General features: G+C 42.9%; 2 protein-coding genes across 2 annotated transcripts in view; both read right to left on the bottom strand.

Annotated features, from left to right (window-relative positions):
• b9d1 (B9 protein domain 1) overlaps positions 1-20,257 on the bottom strand; it is a 310,365-nt gene that overhangs the window by 35,227 nt on the left and 254,881 nt on the right. The window lies entirely within an intron of this gene.
• Positions 368-18,385, bottom strand: fscn1a (fascin actin-bundling protein 1a). The gene is made up of 5 exons (XM_061065710.1): positions 17,513-18,385; positions 6,032-6,188; positions 4,420-4,541; positions 3,177-3,344; positions 368-2,796 (listed from the first exon to the last, which is right to left on the bottom strand). Exons 1-5 carry the CDS (start codon positions 18,351-18,353, stop codon positions 2,588-2,590), a joined length of 1,497 nt encoding a protein of 498 aa, XP_060921693.1. The 5' UTR covers positions 18,354-18,385; the 3' UTR covers positions 368-2,587.

Consider the following 20,257-nt stretch of genomic DNA (forward strand, 5'->3'; position numbering starts at 1 on the left):
ATTTATGTATTTTTTAATTATACAGCTAAGTTAGCTGAATTAGCAAGCTAACAAGAACCCTTAAAATTAGCTTGATGAATAGGAATGGACAACACTATGATTTTTTTTCTTTATTATATTGCTCTTTACAAGTTATGATTATTTCTGCTAGCTTATAGCAAGCAACTTCAGCTTAGTAGCTACATAAGACTTTTAGCCGATAAGAAAAAATGATATTGAAGATTTGACAGGTTTTAGATTTTTGCTTATTAAGCTAACTGTAGTTAACAAAAAAAGGAAAATGTAACGTTCAATGTTAAGGTGAATAAATATCAGGATTTAAGTGTAAAAAAACAAAAACGTGACAGTCAGCAATGATAGAGACTGGTTGCGTTCCAAATCCCATTTTTATTGGTCGTTGGATTTAAGGTGAACCAATGGCACGAGAGAGAGATTAATCCACAATATCAAAAATTATACAAAATAATAATACAAAAAGAAGTTCCAGTTATACAAAGCAAAGATGTGGATTTTTCCTTTTTTTTTTTTTTTTTTTTCTTCTGCCCATAAACTCGTGAGTAAGGCACAGTCATTACCACATGTCAACCCTTCCACATCCGTTTGTCTAAGCATTGGTCTTGGTTACGGTGGAGACGCTGTCCCTCCTCTTTTACTTGCTTGAGCTTCTCAACCCTTCATGCAAAAAAAAATGCTCAAAACTCTGAGAGGAAATTGGACCGACTTGTTGAGGAGCTGGCTACAATCATGTATCATTTCATCAGGCTACAATGATTGATTTTTCCATTCTGAATTTCTCATCAGAGGAATGTTTGATGAGGATGAAAATGGATGGAAGAGCCTTATAATTCAAGGCCCAATGTCAAGATAATCTTTGCTCTGCTGTATACACTTTATGGAACTGAAACGACTGCTGATTTATGCGTTATATGGAGGGTGGAGAATCAAAGAGCGGGGACCCGTGGGTGCAATGTGCTACATGTCTGCATGATAGACATTTCTGTAAAATGGACAAATTCAACGTCTGCTTCTTTACTTTTTTTTTTTTTTTAAGTGTCACCACCTCACGGACAAATCAGGAAAAACAACAACAAAAACATACACAATTATATCATTTCTTTGTGAGGGCTTTCAGGTATACTTTTCAAAAGTTCAGACGGAAATTGAAACCAAAATAGAAGCAGGTTAAGGTAATTAATGGGAACTCTGAAATGGGCAGAAACGCAGCAGAGAATCACAATCCGAGGGTCTCCGGACAGTTTGAGAAATGCTGGCTGTAACATTTACCGTGTCATGAGTTATTATATGAGTTAGTAGCACCAAGTTCCAGTTTGGCCAGTTTTGTGTGTGTGTGTGTGTGTGTGTGAGTTGATGACGTTTTGTTCATCCAGTATCAACGGTTTGGTCTCGATAAAGGTGGAGACGTAAACGTTTGGTTGAGGGAGTCAAAAAGCATCTTTCAAAAGGTCTATAAATCATTTCATGTCTCGCTACTGTACGCCTCCCCATGATAATGTCTGTGCCTTGGACATAGAAAAAAATCAATCCAAATATGTGTCAGCAAGTGTTTTCTTTTTTTTCTTCCAGTAAGACAGATGTGTGCAGTTAACATTTGTGTCTGTACACTTTCTATTTTTATTTTCCCTCATAGTGTTCTCGGGACAATGGGAGGGGAGACGAGGACGAGTGCTTTAACTTCCTACTTCCACTTTGGGAATTCCTCGCCAACCAATGAGAACACATCTAGAGAACAACACAGGAAACAGGTTTTACATTTGAATATCTTACAGTTGAGATGAAAAGGGGGGGGGGGGGGAGAGGGGAAGGCAAAGGGGGGTTAAACCCGTCATTAACATCATCTTCATCATCATCTTCATCAGATAAAACTCCAGTTATACCACAATGTCATCACACAGAGGCAACAGGGCCTGCTCAGGAAAACAAACACACGGAGCAGAAAAATCTGTTTCTACATGATCCAAACACACAATAACAGACACACATCCTCCATCTTTTGTAACCAGCTGACAGGAAGCAGCTGCAGCTGGTTTTATCTGGTGCCGGATCCTGTTTTTTTTGGGGGGGATTAGATCAGGTAGAAACAGATCCAGCAGACCATAAATACTGCCGCCATGAGCTGCTCACACAGACAAAAAAGAATGAGAAGGCAGGGTTCAACTCAGAGAGGAGGAGGGCTTTTTTTTTTTTTTTAAACTTGGCTCTGCTCTGCTCTGGGAGAGGGATGGCCCAATCGTAAGGCAAGGAGGGAGTGAGTGACAGGTCGAGCAGCGAACCAGATTGGAGCAGAAAAAAAAGTGCACAGCCCCTGGGTAACTATGGCAACATATTAAGGGAGAAAGGAAGCATGAAGGGAAGGAAAGGGAGGCAGGAGAGAAAGGAGTGTCTCCTTACTTCTTCTTCTATCCACCCCGTTCTCTCTGTGCAGTTTATCGACATATAAAGTACAGATATAATATAAGGAATGAAAGGGGAGGGGAGGGGGATAGGTAGATGTAAGGACGGGGGTCGCTGCATCGCCACACTTCATTCATCAGCAATGCAGCAGCAGGCGGAAACATCCCCGCCTCGCTCAGTACTCCCAGAGCGTGGCGGTCTCCAGGTCATCCGCATTGGCCTTGAGCACGCCAGCGTGGTCGCCACGGAGGTACTTGTTGTCCGCGGCGTGGCGCACGGCGAGCTTGTTGTAGTCGCAGAATTCGAAGAGGAAGTCGACGGGTGTGTCACTGCTGCTCACCACCGCCTGCTCGTTTCCCACCATCCAGTATTTCCCCGTTGAGTCTGCAAAAAGGGGAGGCAGACGGACGCATTAGAGGAAAAACAGTCTGAAACTAGTTTGTAACTGTAGCTGGATGAACGGGGCGGAGGGGAGATGGGAGAGCAAAGATCGGAGGAGGGAACAAAAGGCTTAAACCTGTTTTGTTTGAATTACATAATGAGAAGGCTGAAAATTTATCCGAATCAAATCCTTCTTTTTGGCACAAAAGCCTTAGAGTAAACCCATAATGAGAATCACTTAAAGAGAAAATGATTTAATCCCTCGTGTGCCTGCAGGAGGTATTTTCACAGGCTCTGTGTAAAGCTGCTGCTGTGTGTGTGTGTGTGTGTGAGCCTGGCTAACAAATCAGACGATGTATCGTCAGCTGAACACCTGAACTGACCTTGCAGGCTGTAAGCTCCGTCTCTGAACTCTAAGGTGAAGTAGTCATAGGTAGAGCGATTGGAGTCCAGAGTCCCCGTCACCTTCCTGCAGCCTATGAAGCCGTGCTCGCCGCGCAGGACGATGATCGGGCGGTTGATCAGCTTCATGAGGAACTCTTCGGACTCGCCTGGATAGAGACAAAAGGATGAACCAGGTTAGCAGGAAAGACTCAACAGCTTGAACTATCCCATGTCCTGAACTGCTTCAGTAACTAATTAACTAATCTAACATTCAGGAGCACTACCACCGTGTTAGGGTGCATTGTATTCCTGCTCACACTTTGAGCGGAGTTTAATCTCATTAAAAATATATGTAAAGCAACTTGGCTTCACTTTCAGCCCTAAAAAGCGCTCTGTGACAGCTCACTCATCACAAACTGAAAGTTCCTGCTTTGATCCACAGCCAGCAGCACACAGAAGCAGCTTTATAATGGGTGGTTCTTCTGTTCTGCTGATGTGATGCCTTGTGTCTTACAGCTAAGAATAACATCTGATATACAAACTATATGACATCATCTCCTCATGAACTCCACGTGCTGTTATAAAGAGTAAGGCAGTAGTAATACAGGAGATTTGGACAATTTGTAATATATTGAAATATTTATCTTGCTGAAAATTTCACTAAAAGATAAATAATTATTTTTTTTTTTTTAGATATTCTTCAGGGCATTTTTGCCTTTGGTTGATAGGACATCTGAAGACTGTCAGGAAATGTGGGTAGGCGAGAGTGAGGAATGACATGCAGCAAAGGGCAGAGGTCGGTATCGAACCAACGGCCGCTGCAACATGGACTATAGCCTCCGCACATGGGGCGTGCAACACAACTACCAGGCCATCCAGCTCTTCTTAAATCCATCTACCATCCTAAATTCCTCAGCCAGCTGCAAGGTTAGCTTAGCTTAGCACAAAGACTAAAAATCAGGGGAAACAGCTAGCCTGCATCTGTCCAAATTTTATTTTGTCCACCTTCCAGAAACTCCCAAGTTCAGGAATGAACACACGATATGTTCTTTGTTTAGTTCATCAGCCCTCATATTCTTAGGGGACATCTGTTTGGAAATTCCAGCCTGGCCTATATTTCATTCCTCAACTCTTAACTGTGCTGAAATCCCCCCCCCCCCCCCACCCCCTCTTTCTGCTGAGGAGTGAATCAGTCAGCTACGTGTCATTGTCTGAGGGGCTGAATCAACACATCTCACTGACCGGCAGAATCGATGGTTGCTGCTAGCTGGCCGTTTTTCTTGGCGGCGACATATTTCCCGTTCGCAGCCCGGAGAGTCAGCCTCTTCCCACGCCACTCGATGTCAAAGTAACAATTAGCTGACCTGCAGACAGAAAGAGAGAGAGAGTGTAGAGGCATGAGTGGTAAGACGAGTGATTCAGTTCACATGGCTGACATCTATCCGGTAGCACACTCTGAGTGTCAGGTGTAAAACACAGAGAAACGTTGAGCTCTCCTGTTGCTCACAAATTGGCACCCTTTTGGTTTCTCCAGAGCCGAAGTAATTGTTAGGTGAGAGGAGGAGACGCTTCATTGTGGTCTTTAGTTAACTGAACCCAGGAGCTTGTTAATCCTTTCTCTTGGCAAACAGGTCGGTTTTATTTTCCTGCACAGGCGTCCCATTCTGAGGCCGAAGAGACTCGCAGAAACATTTTTGTGGTCTGATCGGCAAAGCTTCAAATCTCGAGAAGAGAGAGATCGGAATTCAGTTTAGTTCCTGTGAAGATCTTCACAGCATCTCGATGACTCTAAAACGAACTCGATTTGAAACGGGATCAGATTTATTTGGACTCATTTTTTAAACTTTATCTTTGCATCTTTCTATAATAGTGTTTTCATACACATACAAACATTTTGTATATGAGCTGTGTGTGTGTGTGTGTGTGTGTGTGTGAACATAAACAGCCCAATCTTTCACCTGACTCTACCCACACTTTTTTTGTCAGCCCCCCAAGTTAAATTTCCTTCTGACGTTGGGGTAAGCCAGTGTTTGAACAAAATAGGTAATAAGAGGTAGATAACATTTAAAAGACAAGAAAGATTCCTGCTGTGAGATGCATATGGATCGGCAACTTAAGAAGATTCAAGGGGGAGCCTTTTCCTGAAGTTTTCTAGAAACTTTCAGTAGTGCATATGTATGTAGGTGCAGGCGGCACCCTGAACTTCAATTTCATTGCACTTCTCATTGGTGCTTTCTGAAGTTGTTTCGAGGCAATTCAGCTTTAGACTTAAGTCTGTTTTAAGTTTCTCTGCATGCCTAATACATTGTTTTATTTAAGGACATTTTTACAAAGAGAATGTACAAGCAACAAAGGAAAGGAATCATGCGGCATTTGGATTGATTAGTGTTCCAAAAGTTAAACTATTTTCAACTACGACAAAAACAAAGTTGACTCTGAAACTGCTGAACTGCATATGTTATTGGATACAAAAACAGGCACTACCAGCAGTTTAAAAAAAAAAAAAAAAAAAAAAAAGGCTTTTGTAGTGAACACAGGCCCTAAATCAGTTTGGGGCCTCACAGGGAAATCATCCAGGAGCACTGGGTCAAGGGTCAAAGGTCAGGGGTTAAGAGCTAGCAATCTAGCTGGACCGAACCGCTGCACATAAAAGAAAATCACTCTCTAAAGGTTACACTCAAACTCCCACAACATGCTGCAGACATGATATGAGATCACTCCATGTCCACCTCCTACACACAAAAACTCCTATGTCATACATACTCCCCCCCCCACACACACACACACACACACACACATTCAATGTTAATGGACTGATTGGAGCAGGTATGCTCATGTTGTGTGTGATGCTCACTTGCTGGAGGCGGTGCACTGGAGGCCTCCGTTAGCAGTCAGGGTCCAGTATTTCCCAGCCGCAGTCCGGAATGCGCACTTCCTGTTTTCGCGGCAAATCTCCACCTGGAACACCTCCTGGTCGCCCTCCTCGTCCTGATTGGCCGACAGGTCCATACCTGGACGCGGTAAGACAGTTGGGAGGAAAGGTTAGCTCACTGCAGGATCATTTAGGACGTTCATAGAGTCTGCCAACAGGAGACTCTTAAAATCAGAAAGTCCAGATGAACTCAAGAACGCACAGTCAGTCCTCTAAACATGCACACCCACACACGTCCTCTGATCAGGATCAGACGAGCTAAATGAGCAACATCAGACAGCTCGGATTAGTGAAGGATTTCACACAGCTGCACAAACACACACATGACCACACACACACACACACACACACACACACACGACCACAAACACATCTGCCACAGTCCAGACAGACAGACCCCTTCTTTAGTTCAAAGGATTACTCATCAGGGCTGACGGTCACTATAATGACACATTAATGCAGTTGCTTTAAAAAGCTAAGAAGTTTTAAAAAAATAATCAGGAACCATTTTCACCGTGTACAAAAAAAAAATATTCAATTGAAATGCCCAACTTTACAGCAGCCTGGTACAATGAATGGTGTTGATTGTTCATGACTACTGAAAGGGGATTACTTTTATTTTACTCAACATACATCATATAAGGACATACCGTTCTGTATAATACGGGTCAGGGATGTTTTGTTTGAAATATGATAAATAACTAACTAACACATTCACCAGCTAATGAATCCCCCGTTGCCATTTCTGGCCCCCGAACAACTTACATGGTGTCAGGCAGCAGCTATATAAAACTCAAGGTTTGTAAAAAAAGCTGTTGAGGAACTAATGGGTGAAGTCATCATGGCTACATCCATTATTTATACATCTGAACGTGTGACTGTGGAACATCTTGGCTAGTTAACATGTTAACCATCGATCATTACGCCGAAGGTTCAGCTGAGGCTGATGGGAGGAAATCTTTGAAGTTGGATTTGTTCATCAAAAGAGTAACCAGCAGATTAATCATTATCAAAAGATACGACCTTCAGCTGCAGCTTTGAAGCCGTGTTGGCGTGTCACTGAACGCCTGCCTGTATGTAAACAGAACGCCAAGCCTCAATAAAATCCCATCAGCCCTACTGAGGCACTTAAGAGCAACAAAGAGGTCAACAAACACGAGTCAACTGCAGGATAAAGACACAGAGAACTCTGCAGGGTACGGCTACATTTGCAAACACTTCATACTGTACAATGTTTGCCATTGTATATGATGATGTCATGGCGTGTAGCGACCTACAGCCCGGGGGCTGATAGACACAGAGATGGACTGTCTGTTAGCCTACTGTGTAAATATGTGCAGAGCAAGAGAGGCCAAAAGACACAAAGAGAAAAGAAACAACAAGCCAACACAATCATGTGTTCTCCATTCGTCTCATGTGTGACCCCTCCCCCACTTTCTATCATTTCTTTTTTTTTTTTTTTGTTCCCTTGAAGCTGGCTGTAGCGGCCTTAAAATGCTCTTAATAATAAAAACAGCATCATGTGTTTCAAATTGGAAAGTACGTCCTCTGGTCAGGATGTATTTTCAGCTTAGGGACTGTATGAAAGTTATTATTCTGTTTTGCCAAAGGCGGCATGGAAGGCAAAGAGTATCTTCTTGTTTTCTCAACCCAGATTTATTAGAGGGGGGGAAAAAATGACCAGAGAACAATATTCCTTTCTGGTTGTTTTTTTGACCAGACCCTGCGAGACATTTCACGCAGCTCACAGCTGGAGACGCACATGGCTTTACATTTTTTTTCAACATACGACTAACACGCAACAACATCTGTACTACTAACCAACTAATGCAGTTTAACTGTGAAACTAATTTGAACTTTTTTGTTGTTGTTGCAGTTTTTATGTCAATTTAAAGTCCCTTAAAGTTTCACATTAAACCTAATGAGACATGTCTTTTCAAACATCACATGATGTCTCATTACAAAATGTACAATGCATTAAAGTAAAAAAAAAAAACAAGATCCTTGTCACAGGCATGAAATATGTTAGCTATACATTACAAGAAAGTTATTATAAGAAACGTGTTCGTCACTAAAGAGTTACTGTGCACATTTTGTGAAACTTAATTCCTTAAGGGAACCCAGGCCTCTGAGAAAAGATCGAGTATCTGCAGAAATATGTGGTGATGTACCCGCTCTGAAATGAAACGTGCTCGGATGATGTGAAGGAAAATATAACAGCTGTAATGGGAAACACATGGGGCAGGGGGGGGGGGGGGGGAGTGAGGAAGATGAACCGTATGTTTAGCTGCTAAAGACAAGGAGGGTTTGAAGAGGGACATTAGGAGGAGGAGTAGTAATGAAAGAAATACAAGGAGAAAAGAGGGTCAGACTCCACTCGCCTTCACGCTCATAAGTCACATCTCTGAGCTCTCATCTAATCTCCTCTGTTTCCTGTTTGGCCAACACAGACAGTCGGTACAGTAGCTGGGAGAGCTCAACTCTAACTCAACAACACAGCTGCTGCACAACAGGAGCGAACATGTAGAAGAAAATATGTCGCAAAAACTGAAAATATTAAAAAAGACTTACAATTTAAATGTTTCCAATCATTTATCAAAACCCATTTCAGTAGTTATCTCATAAATAAACAGAATACACAGCACTTTAAGAGTTTCACATTAAAGTTAACAGACCATACGTTTTGTTTTGATAATTCAAATTTATGTAAATTTCAGAAGAAGGCTACCACACTTACCAATTTTGCTCAGCAACCAGGAGAATTGCATACACGGTTGCCATTTTTACATTTTGGTTTAGTACACATACGTTACATTTTGATATAAACTGTGTAATTTTAAGCTTTAGTGTTTCTGATATCCATGTTTTGTTACTTTAAGACAGCCATGCTGGTTGTTTCTTTTCGATTTTACTCATTCAATCTTTTAAGAAACTGATTTTAAATTTAGAAACGTTATGTATACCTGAGAAAAAAGGCCTTACAAAGCATGCATGTTTATGTCTGCTTAGGGCTACTGTATGTATTTGAGTCTTTCAAACCTGAATATTCCACATGATGACATTTGGCTCTCTTGTCTGTTTTATTGGGCGGACCAGACAGTGTATGGGAAGAAGCTTATCTCCTCTTTCCAGACACACAGTAACACACACACACAGACACAGACACACACACACACACCTTGAACTGATCACAAGTTATATCTCAAGGAGAGAAAAATACTGGTAGGTACACACACACACCACATAAAAAAACAGGACTGACAGAGACAAAACACTCCCACTGAGGCCTCAGCCGTGACCCAGAGAGAGGTCTTGTGTTTCTCGCTGTGTGTGTGTGTGTGTGTGTGTGTGTGTGTGTGTGTGTGTGTGTGTGTTCGGATAACTTTAAGGCTCACAGGGTTAATCGAGGAGGAGGAGGGAAGAGGGTCAGCAGCAGCAGCAGCAGTGCACACACCCACTGTGTCCTTCTTGAACAAACCACACCAAAAAACTATGACCACACATCCAGAATCCACCCAGACCACACCAAACACATACAAACATACACACACGCACACACACACACACTTGAAAACAACCTCTCCATCTTTCTGTCCTCCCCACCCACCGCATTCAGCCTGATGGTGGCAGGCACAGATTGTTGGCCCCCGTAACTGTGAGCCAGCAAACTGAGGCCTGCTGTGAACGCATGCAATTGTATCCAGTGTGTGTGTGTGTAAGTGTGTGTGTGTGTGTGTGTGTACGTCTCCTATTGTTCAGCAGGCCTGGCTGAGGAGGCGGTAAGCTGGGGCAGAAACGGGGAGCCAGATCATCGGCCTTTGTTCCGATCCAAACGTACAGTCAGCCAACCTTCACACTAAATCCTGCAGTGACTGTAAGACCGCTGCTCAGTATGCAATCACTGAACACACGCCACTTTAACCGACCATATTCACACAGCAGCCATCTTCATCTGGAATAACACTGAGGGTGGAAAACTCAAACGCTGCTAAAATGTTAAAACTACTGGCTTCCGGGTATTAGATTGAATAGTTCAAATTATCATTGAGCAGCAGCTGAAAAAGACATTGAATAAGAAAAGTCTTGAGGTAAATCAGGCCATATTTCAAGTTTTTTTAATAGAGTGAAACTATCAGCCAAGATAGACAACACATAGATAGACATGCTGAACAAACCTCTGTGTTGAATGATATCTTACTCCTGAAAGTGCTACAAACATTAGGAAAGTTTCAAACTAACCTTTGTCAAAATAAATAACCTAAAACATTTAATGCTTTCACACAGCGGTCGATTTCCTCTGCGGTCAAAACCATTAAAGCAAGTTTTATAAATGTAGGTTATATGTTAAATTGTAACCACTTTAAGATTACTTACCAATTTAAAAGGTGATATACAATGAAAATCTGGAGTTGAATCCAGCCATATTTTAAGTTCCAACAACATATATGTTAAGCTAATAGCTATAGTCAAATAACAGCTAGCATACGCATTCAGCCAGTCACTCGCTAATATCATTAGTTTTCACAAATGCACTCCTGAATATCTCAGCTAAGTCTTACAGTGCAATACCTAGCATTAGCATCCACTCATTTACTAGCTCCTGTTAACGTTAGCTAGAATGTAGCTATAAAGTCATAGCTTTGGTAGATTTACACCGTAAATCAGGAAATGTTTAATTTGCTTTTTAAACATAAATCTGTCCATTTGTTTTTGCAAAACAACATATTTAATAACAGAAGTGCTAATGTAAGCATTCAGACAATTGCTATCTTATGTTAACATAAGCAGTTATGTTCATTTAACACCAGTTCTTTATTTATTACCACCATTAAAAAAGGTTAATGTTGGCCAGGAAGTAGTTAGCAAACTAAAGTGGAAAACAGAGTTAACCATCCGAGTTTCGCATTCTGACTTTGTCGTCAGCTGCCGTGTGAATATGCTGGAAAATACAATTTCCACTAACAATAGTAAAATGAGGTCAGACATGGGCGATACTGTACATCATTGTGTGCCCCGGGGATGTCCCAAATTTTCCTGGTTAATTGATTCAAAGTTTGTTGCGTGTCCGGTGTGCTGCAAAAATGAGCTCAACTACAGTTCGACTGAGTTGGTGGGCATTAGAGAAGAGCAGACACACCCAGAGATGAGTAGCATGACACACTGGAGACCGGCTGAAGCGTAACCTATAATAAAGACGACAACAATATCAAAAAGGAATGGCTCGTCTGGCACACTCCTAACCTGCACGCACACAAATAATACAGTCTGAAAACACACAAACAAACTGAAGGTCTACAAACACATTAAAGTCTAAATGTCAGTGGACTCTACCAAAGATGCATTAATCCCTTTTTTTTTTTTTTTTTTATTAATCGGGTGAGTGTGCCAATTGTGTTGATGTGTTGCAGCAAATCGCCACCCTTTACCCTGCAGGGATTAACAAACACCAGCCAAGGTCAGAGTTGTGTGCCTCATGTCTCATTTCCTGCCAGCGGGGAGGAGGGGGGGGGGTGAAGGATACAGAAAGGGTGTCAGGGCTGCTGAATCATGGCCAGACACAACAGAGCCACAGTTGTTGTCTCCAGTCTTTCACCACACAACCACAACACGTCATTTAAAGCGTGATTATAGCTCTTATTTCGCCTGATTTCGACAATTCCCGAGAGCATCGCATCACTTATCATTTGTGTCTGTAATCTGAAAATAGTTGTTTGCTTCTTTGAGCTGGTTTTCAAGACGGGCGACAAAAACAGGGCTAACTGTTGTCTACAAACCGGTTCAACATTTAGAGTACTAAATAGTGGGCTTTTTTCCTCAAATTTATCCAGAATATTGAAACCAATATTAACTCTGTAGGGTCAATGTGAAGCTGAAGTCAGAGATCTAGCTGTGCCCTGTCTGCAGGTAACACAAGCTAACCCCTAGTATGTACTATGGACTCTTTTGTGGCCCGCTTGATGTCATCTCATCCATAAAGTCACTGCAACCGGCCAAGAAAAATTGCCACACAAATTTAAATTACTATGTGGTTGTTGAACAGAGAACACAACAAAAAGGTAGCCGTTTGTCCTCGCGTCCAGAAATCAACTCTTCTGGGGCGCCAAAGAGCCTAGTTGTACCGGGGTCATCGTCCTCGTTGAAGCGGCCGTGAGATTAAATCCGACGTTGGCCCTTTGCTGCTTGTCCCCCACTCCTCCCAACATTTCCTGCCTCTCTTTATCTGTCCTATCCAATAAAGGAAAAAATGGCCAAAAAAAATAGGTTAATAAAAAAAAAAAAAAAAAAGAATTAAATTCTGTTTGCATGACTTTCTCTAGAGGGCAACATTTCTTAGCTGGGTGTAGTCACTACATAAAGGTCATGTTATGTAGGAAGTCCCTGCTGCAGCCAAAAAAAAACCACCATGAAAATGTGTTTCTTGTATAGAGGACAGAACCAGTCTTGCTTTTTGGCCCCGTTTCTATCCTCTAAATCAAGCTAGCCGGCTGCTAGGTTGAGCATTTTTACAAAACGGACTGATAATAAAAATGACAAAGAACTACCCTGAAGCTTGTCAACTACTAATTCTGTTCCATAAATGTCAAAAAAGATTATCTTAACACATGACTCTTGAGTCTTTTCAGTTGCTTGGCGTTCTAAATATTTTATGTGGCTTCTGTCATATTTTTATAGGACTGAGGAGGAGCTTCATGCATTCATAACAACTCTAATAAATCTAATTGTCCAATTTCCAGTTTACAAAAAGACGAGGTTGGTCACAGGATGCGGTCAGAAAACACTGGATGTTCACTGCCTTACCATGGATTTGACTTTTCACTGTTTTAAGAGAGGATAATCGGGAGTTGGCTCTCAGCGGTCACACCAGTAGCCTACAGGATATGATGGGCTCTTATCCATTTAGCTGACAAAAGCAGCACTCAGTCCTCAGTCTCACATGTACACAGATTAAGGGGCAGAACAGGCCACTAAAAGGCCAATGAGCTCCAGGCTAACGGACTTATAATTGTGTCTCAGTCCACATGAGGGTCTTTAAAAAGTCACTCCATGTTCATCCCCAGGTTGACCAGGGTGAACGTTAAAGACAGGAAATAAGCAAGAGTCAGGGTTATTAATGGCAATTATGAGCAATGCAAGCACAGATTAGAGGACAGCTGATGCAAAATCCTACATAAGAAGCTTTTAAAAAAATGGATTTTGATTCATGGCAAATACAAAGAGCATGATTACCTGCAATGAGCTTAGAAGATATTTTCACTGCAGTTTGAAATATTTTTGAATTTTTTATTTACTCTATTATAAACTAGGTGAACTCTTAAAAAAGAGGTTTTTACATGAGGTGTTTTAATGTTGTAAATCGGAGCCACTTTTATCATTTTTCTAGCTTTCACGATCACATCTTTTTGTTATGATTAGTCTTGTATTATTTTATGTAACAGCTCCATTGTTCAGATGTAGGGATGCAGCTGATGTTCAACAGTGCATCAGAACAAGCATCAAAAGACACTTTCCTACTAAACAACTGTTCTTTCATTGTGCTCCAATACCCGCCAATTTAACGTTCAAATACAGAAAAATATGCATGAAAGCCTCAAAAACAACCAATTCATCTTAATGGCAGAAACTCCTCCCAGATCCGAATTTTGGACTGATTAAAAAAGTTCCTGCTACTCGGTTTCTCAGGAAACTTCTAGACTGGATTTGTTTCAAACATTATCAGTGAGAATTAAAAGAGAGTTTTGATTGGACAAAGCAGCTTTTGGACTGACCCACTTCAGGTTTAACCCTCACGTCTTAGACCTCTGGCTACTAATAAAATCCGGCTGACTTCAGCTGCCATCTTGGCTCAAATCTGCCAGGCAGAAAAGTCACCGCAGAGAGCAGCTGTACGCTCTGTAAAACATCTGGAGACAGTTTATTTCCATTCCACATTTTATCCACATCACAATGACATAGGTTGGAGGTTTGAACGAGGGTTTTCATGTAAAAGGTACAGACCCCCTCCCTTTTTTATCAAGACATCTTTGTTAAGGAAGATTTCAAATAAAGATTGTATGGATCAATTTCCCGAAGCAACAACTGTTTCATTCCCATTCCAGGATTTGGCTTTAGTATGAAAACCCTCCTAAGAGCTGACACTGAGGCTGGATGATATATTGACTGTAGTTCAACATTGACTTGTGCACCTTTGAAAGTTTCACAATGCAGGATATCATAAAAGGCAAACAACCTCAAACATGTCGTGCTACAACATTTCTGCTGCTCAAAACAAAAAGGAAACTTCCTTAATGCATTTTACAAGAAAAGTCCACCTTATATTAAAAGTGTAGTCCTTCATCAGAGCACATATTGTGGACAAACATCCTCTCAGAGGTGATGTCACCAGGATGTTTGAGACAGGCACTCAACTACATAAGGTTGCCTTAAGTAAATATATTCCTGTTATCAGTGAAAGAACATCCCAGTGATGATTAAGGCTCCCAAGAGGACCATTTACAGAGCAGATCTTTACAACACTTCAACACCTGCATAGCGAGTAGAGTTTGTTTGAGTCACAGGTAGAACAGTGTTAGACATGCTTGTTGCAAGAGCAGCAAAAAAAAAAAAGATTTGGCATAAATAACTTGCAAAGAAATGTAGTAAATCACCAAAGAGTAAGAAGAAGACTACAAGGTAGAAACCATATGCAGGACAGAACTACATTCATCATGTTTGCTAGACCTAGTGGGTGACCACAATGCTCTTTAGTGCAAAGCTCTGAATGTAAACATAACTTTTGTTTACCAGAAAACCAGAAAATCCAAAAGAGCTCCTTCAACGTGTTTACTGTGGATCTGTCACATCGCAACGAGCTGCAACAGTCCACTAACTACGAAGTTAGTAAAGTAAAACTGGATCCACCACATTCATCTCACTTAAGTATGATCGAATGCCATTCAATACATTCAGTTTCCAATGCAAGATTCTAAAACACTTCATTTGTTTTTTTCTTTCACATTCAGAAATAAGTCCTGAATAAATGATTTAATTACAACATAAGTGGGATGTTTGACAGTAGGATGTTTTCTGTGGCATTAAAGACCCTAAATCCTTCATAATAATAGAATAATCTGATTTAGTCCCACGGACAGAAATGACTTTTCTATTTCAGTGTGGGATTAGAAATGGCAATCTGTGCCTGCATGACAGCGAACGTCATCATCCAACATTATCAGGTCAGCTTAAAAAATGGAAGAATTTATACAACGTTTCATGTTGCGACTGTTTTCACCCAAGCTCTGCCTCTAAAAACTGTCCTCCATTTTGAGTCTGAGGGGGGGGGGGAGGACGGTGAGAAAAGTGGATAAATATCCTGGAGACAAGTAAAAACCAACCAGGGGAGACCGAACAAACCGGCTCACTGTGTGACGGAGAGACGGATCATACTTTCTGGGAAAAGGAGGAATGAAACCACCAACCCGCACTGTGTATTCACCAGTTACCTCCAGTTAGACCAGACGCTAAATATAGATTTAAAGAGCATCAATTAGTATATTCGTATCATTCATTTACAGCAGACAGAAACCACCACCGTCTCTACTTTCTCGAGCATGTTCCCAGTCTTTGCCAGAATCACAGTCATGATCTCTGACTGCTGCGTCAAAGAGGGTTTTTGGAGCGTGATTCATAACATTTAAGGGATTTTAATTAATTCATGGCGAAAACCCAATGACTCATGATCTATTTAGACACCCATCAACTGTCCAGCAGGAGGGATGCCACTGATAATGACCTCAGACACACACACACACGCAGCAGCAGAAGCCAGACCGAAGAAGAGGAGTGGGGGGGAGGGGGTGAGGAGGGAGGATGGGAGAGCATAAGGCACAAGGAAATGAAAATAAAAGTACATGATGAAATATGTAAAGGGAACATTTTGTGGAGGAATGAGTGGAGAGGTGAAAGGAGGTGATGGAAAAAGTAAAGAGGAGGGGTGAGAGGGAAGGAAGGAAGAAGGTGGAGGAAACATGCTTTGCCCAATCGTTCAGCTGAAGACCAGACACATATGGACAGAACCTCACACACACAGAAACACACACACACACCCAATAAATATAAACACATCATCAGGGCTATTAAACTCAAACACTGCTCATATACAGGCTCATAATTCTTTACGGTGATGACTAACGTTTTGCATTTATAACAGGAAAGACAGTGGATGTTATATGAGGTGAAAATGAACATATACTGCCATTAAATGAAAGCTGTGTTACAAAAAGGTGACTTCAAAGTATCTGTCCCAGTGACTGTAAATCATTGGACGTAACCCATTCGTTCGTCCAGAATTTCCTTGGGGATTAATAAACTCCATCTTATCTCATGAGAACTTCCCTTTTTTTGAAACCTAGAGTTCAACACACTGGACACCACGTTGGTTTTCTGGAGCCGTATTTGGACAAGGGGGTTACAGTGAAGAGGAGAAAATGGTCGGCGAACGCTATAAAGTCTGCGCCCGTGGCTAGCTTATTAGCCAAAAATAATTCACCAGTAAACCCGTTGTGCCTCAAGAGATTTTTGTGCGTGATGTTTGCCAGCCTGAGTTGTTTGTTTATTACACTGAAGAAGCTAAGAGGCTCATTGAACTCTCTGCTGTAATGTTGGACATTTTAACATGAGGCCTAATGGGGAAGGACTCACTTTTAGAGCCAGCCTCAAGTGGCCACTGGAGGAACTGCAATTTTTATTATTATTGTTTTTTTTTTTGTCAGCACCAGACATCGCTGCTACATCTGTCATCATGAAACATCTGGATTTCAGCCTGTTTTTCTTGGTGATGTAGCCGTGTTTATCTTACCCTCCTCTGAACTGTGGAGCTGTTGCTGCTTTGTGCCTCTTCATTCTCTTGCCAGTTTAAAGCTGCTTTGCATTTGAATGATGGCACACGTGCACATTTAAAAAGAAAAAGCTGAGGACTCTGTGGCCTTCTTCTTCTGTAACACTCTCTTCATGCTAGAGGTCTGTAAAACTCCAACAACCCTTTTATCAGCTTTATATTCTATTCTCCTAAAATTATTCTGGGCTTGGGAAACAGAGGATTTAAAATGTTACGGGCTAAGCTCCAGTGTAAGTGTGTGCGTAAGGTGTGCATTTGTGTTGGCCATTGCCTGCACTCTATCATATCGAGTCATTTTCATAGGCCTATGTTATATTAGGCAAATGTGGCAACACTTACTGTCTTATTTGCTGCACATAAATATGCAAAAGAGAGAGTGTGTGTGTGATGCAGGGGGGGTTGGGGGGGGAGGGTGCAGTCTGACATTCCATCAGTTTAACCCTTGCTCTGACAGGATGAGATACCAACACACTCACACACAGGACCACCACCAGGCCTTCACACACACACACCGGGACCACCACACCCACCTTGCCGGGTGGAGACGTTCCTCTCGTTGGCGGCGGTGAGCACGACCTGCGGGTGACTCTGCTCCAGCACGAACAGCTCGTCCTTCCCGACGCGCGCGCTCTTCCCGGACTTCATGGTACCAGAGGGCCCGGAGGGCGCCAGGTACCTGCCGCTACAGTCCCTGAACGCCACCTTGCCCGAGCGGAACTCCAGCGTGTAGCCCGTGCTCTTGTCCGTGGTGGCGACCAGCGCGCCGTCGTTCCTCAGGAAACGGTTGTCGGAGGTCTGCAGGTGGTAGCGCTGCTCGCGGAACACCAGCGTGATCATGGAGTCCACCCCCCACGGGACGTCCCGGTCGATGGCGATCTCGTCCACCTTGGAGCTCAGGTGCGCGTACCGCTTGCGCGTCATGCTGAAGATGTTGACCTGAGGGTGCATGGCGATGTGCACGCTCCATTTCTCCGCCACAGAGGCGACCTGGGCGAAGCAGATGATCCGGTCCTCGGTGCCCCCCAGGTAGCGACCATGCTGCTCGGACTGGAGGGACCAGCGACCGTCATCGTGCGCGGTGATGATGAACCGGCACTCCGGGCCCGGGGTCTCACTGTCTCCGGTGACGTTCCCGTCCTTATCGGCCGCGATGTACCGGCCCAGATGTGACTTGAGGCAGAACACGTTCCCGTTGGACTCGTCCCCGCTCTGCTCCAGGGTCCAGATCTGCTTCTTCTTCATGCTCGTGGCGGAGGCGTTGATTTTGAAGCCGAAGGTCTCCGCCGTGAGGTATTTGTTCCCGCAGTTGATCAGACCGAACTGGATCTGCAGCATGTCGCTGGTTCCGTTAGTCGCGCCGTTAGTTGACATGGTGCTTCTGTCCGGACCGGTTCCGTCTGAGAGGGATGATGGTGTTTTTTGTTTTTTTTTTATGGGGGGGGGGGGGGGGCGGTTCTGCAAAGTGAGCTCGCGGCTGTAAAGGGTGGGATGCTGTGCTGCCTCGCGTGCTTCTCTTTGTTTGGGGAGTGTGTGTGAGCGCGCGCCACCGGTCCTCTGTGCTCTGCCTGTCTCAGCAGCGCGAGCCCGCCGCCACAGCTGCAGCCTATATAACCATCAGTGACGTTGCGTTCAGGCCACGCCCATTGTGATGGACACAAATCTGGGACTTTAATTTTTCTTCTCCTTTCTTCTTTTATTACTTTCTCCTGTCCCCTGTTTTTCTTTTTTTTTTCCCTTTTCACCTTCCTCCTGCTTTTCTTTTTCTCCTGTTTTCTCCTTCATTTGCTCTCCTTATTCCCTTCTCTTCTCTTTACTTTCCTACTCTCCTCTGCTATTCCTCTTTCGATCTCATCTCTCCTTTTTCTCTTCTGTCTCGTGCCTATATTGTAGGTTCTTCATTAAGTGAGGATCCAAGTTTAAACTTCAAAGATAATTAAGCTTAAGAAGTAATCTTAACATTCTGGTCCTTGATCTCTATTGCTTCTTGGTTCCTTATCATGGGCGGTTCTAGGCAGGGGCCAACGGGGGGGCCAGTGCCCCTGTAACACTGAGCTTGAACCGCCACTGTTCCTTGTGTCTTTATGCCTTAAAGACTTCACTGCGTTTTAATCGTCTGCTAACGGGGTCTGAGGAAAGAGAGGGTGTTGGATCGTGTATTCCTGAAGTTCCTTGAGGCAAATTTATGAAACAGGCTACATGAATCAAACTGACATTGCCTCAGGGAAGCAGGGGAAAAAAAGAAGCTCCTCTCACCATGATATTCATCCTCTTTAGCTCACTCACATATAGCCTATCTTTGTGCGAATCTGCTCTCCGGCCCCTGATACTATCATATCAGATTTTCTCTCTCACTATCACTCTCTCTGCAGGACACACTGATCAGATGGACTCAGCAGTCAAATCATGAGGAGGGGTGTGTGTGTGTGTGTGTCTGTCCGCACAAAAAGCTCTATTCATTGCTAGAGCACGCACATCAGAGGGCAGGAAAGGCCTGGCTCGATAAACAAAGAGGCCAAACAGATCACACTGGCATCTTCTCTCAGTACGTGTGTGTGCATGAGCTTGCACTCAAACACACACATATACTGTATATGAGTATACAAAGCGTGGGGTCGTATCTGCAGCATGCCGCACACTAAGCATGTTTCTTTTGATCAGCACACACACACACACACACACACACACACACACACTCACATGTCAAAGAAGAAGTAGAATTAGCAGAAGTCCTATGCCTGCCCTGCACCATCACCCACACATTACACATTTCTGCATCCCGATGCAAAGGGATTCTAAGACGCTCTAAGATTCAGTGGTCACAGCTGCGTTTATAGAGACCTAACATGTTGGTTAGTTTATTCAGATTCACTTGCTGGGGTGACGAACACTGAAACCACATCACATTTCTGGCTCATTGGCTTTCCACCATCTGCAACCTATGCAGCTGAGATATGAGGCTGATGTGGAAATGCTCAAATCTGCAGTTCCTTAAGTGGCCACTTGAAGCTGACTCTAGTCCTCTAAATCTAGTCCTTCCCCATTAAGCCCCATGTTAAATTTCTAATTATAAAGGAGAATTTAAAATGTATACAGCAGTGGTGTCCAAACTTTTTTTCTTGCGGGCCAAAATTGTCGTGTTAGAATCGCTCGCGGGCCACAGGTTTTGTGTTTTTAAAATATAGTTGAAAAAATAGTAAGGCTTTGTAGATCAGAATCAAAAGGCTCGCTAAAAAAACCCTTTAATAAAAGGAAATCAAATATTTTGATTTCTTCGT

Source organism: Labrus mixtus, chromosome 20, assembly GCF_963584025.1.
Source record: "Labrus mixtus chromosome 20, fLabMix1.1, whole genome shotgun sequence".
Taxonomy (NCBI): Eukaryota; Metazoa; Chordata; class Actinopteri; order Labriformes; family Labridae; genus Labrus; species Labrus mixtus.

What these genes read in the sequence shown, in the direction of transcription:
- fscn1a (XM_061065710.1), bottom strand. Translation starts at nt 18,353, where the DNA reads ATGTCAACTAACGGCGCGACTAACGGAACCAGCGACATGCTGCAGATC. An exon ending in AGCAACCATCGATTCTGCCG is followed by an intron (nt 3,345 to 4,419) that starts GTCAGTGAGATG and finishes GTCTCTATCCAG; the next exon opens with GCGAGTCCGAAGAGTTCCTC. An exon ending in CGGAGCTTACAGCCTGCAAG is followed by an intron (nt 2,797 to 3,176) that starts GTCAGTTCAGGT and finishes CCCTTTTTGCAG; the next exon opens with ACTCAACGGGGAAATACTGG.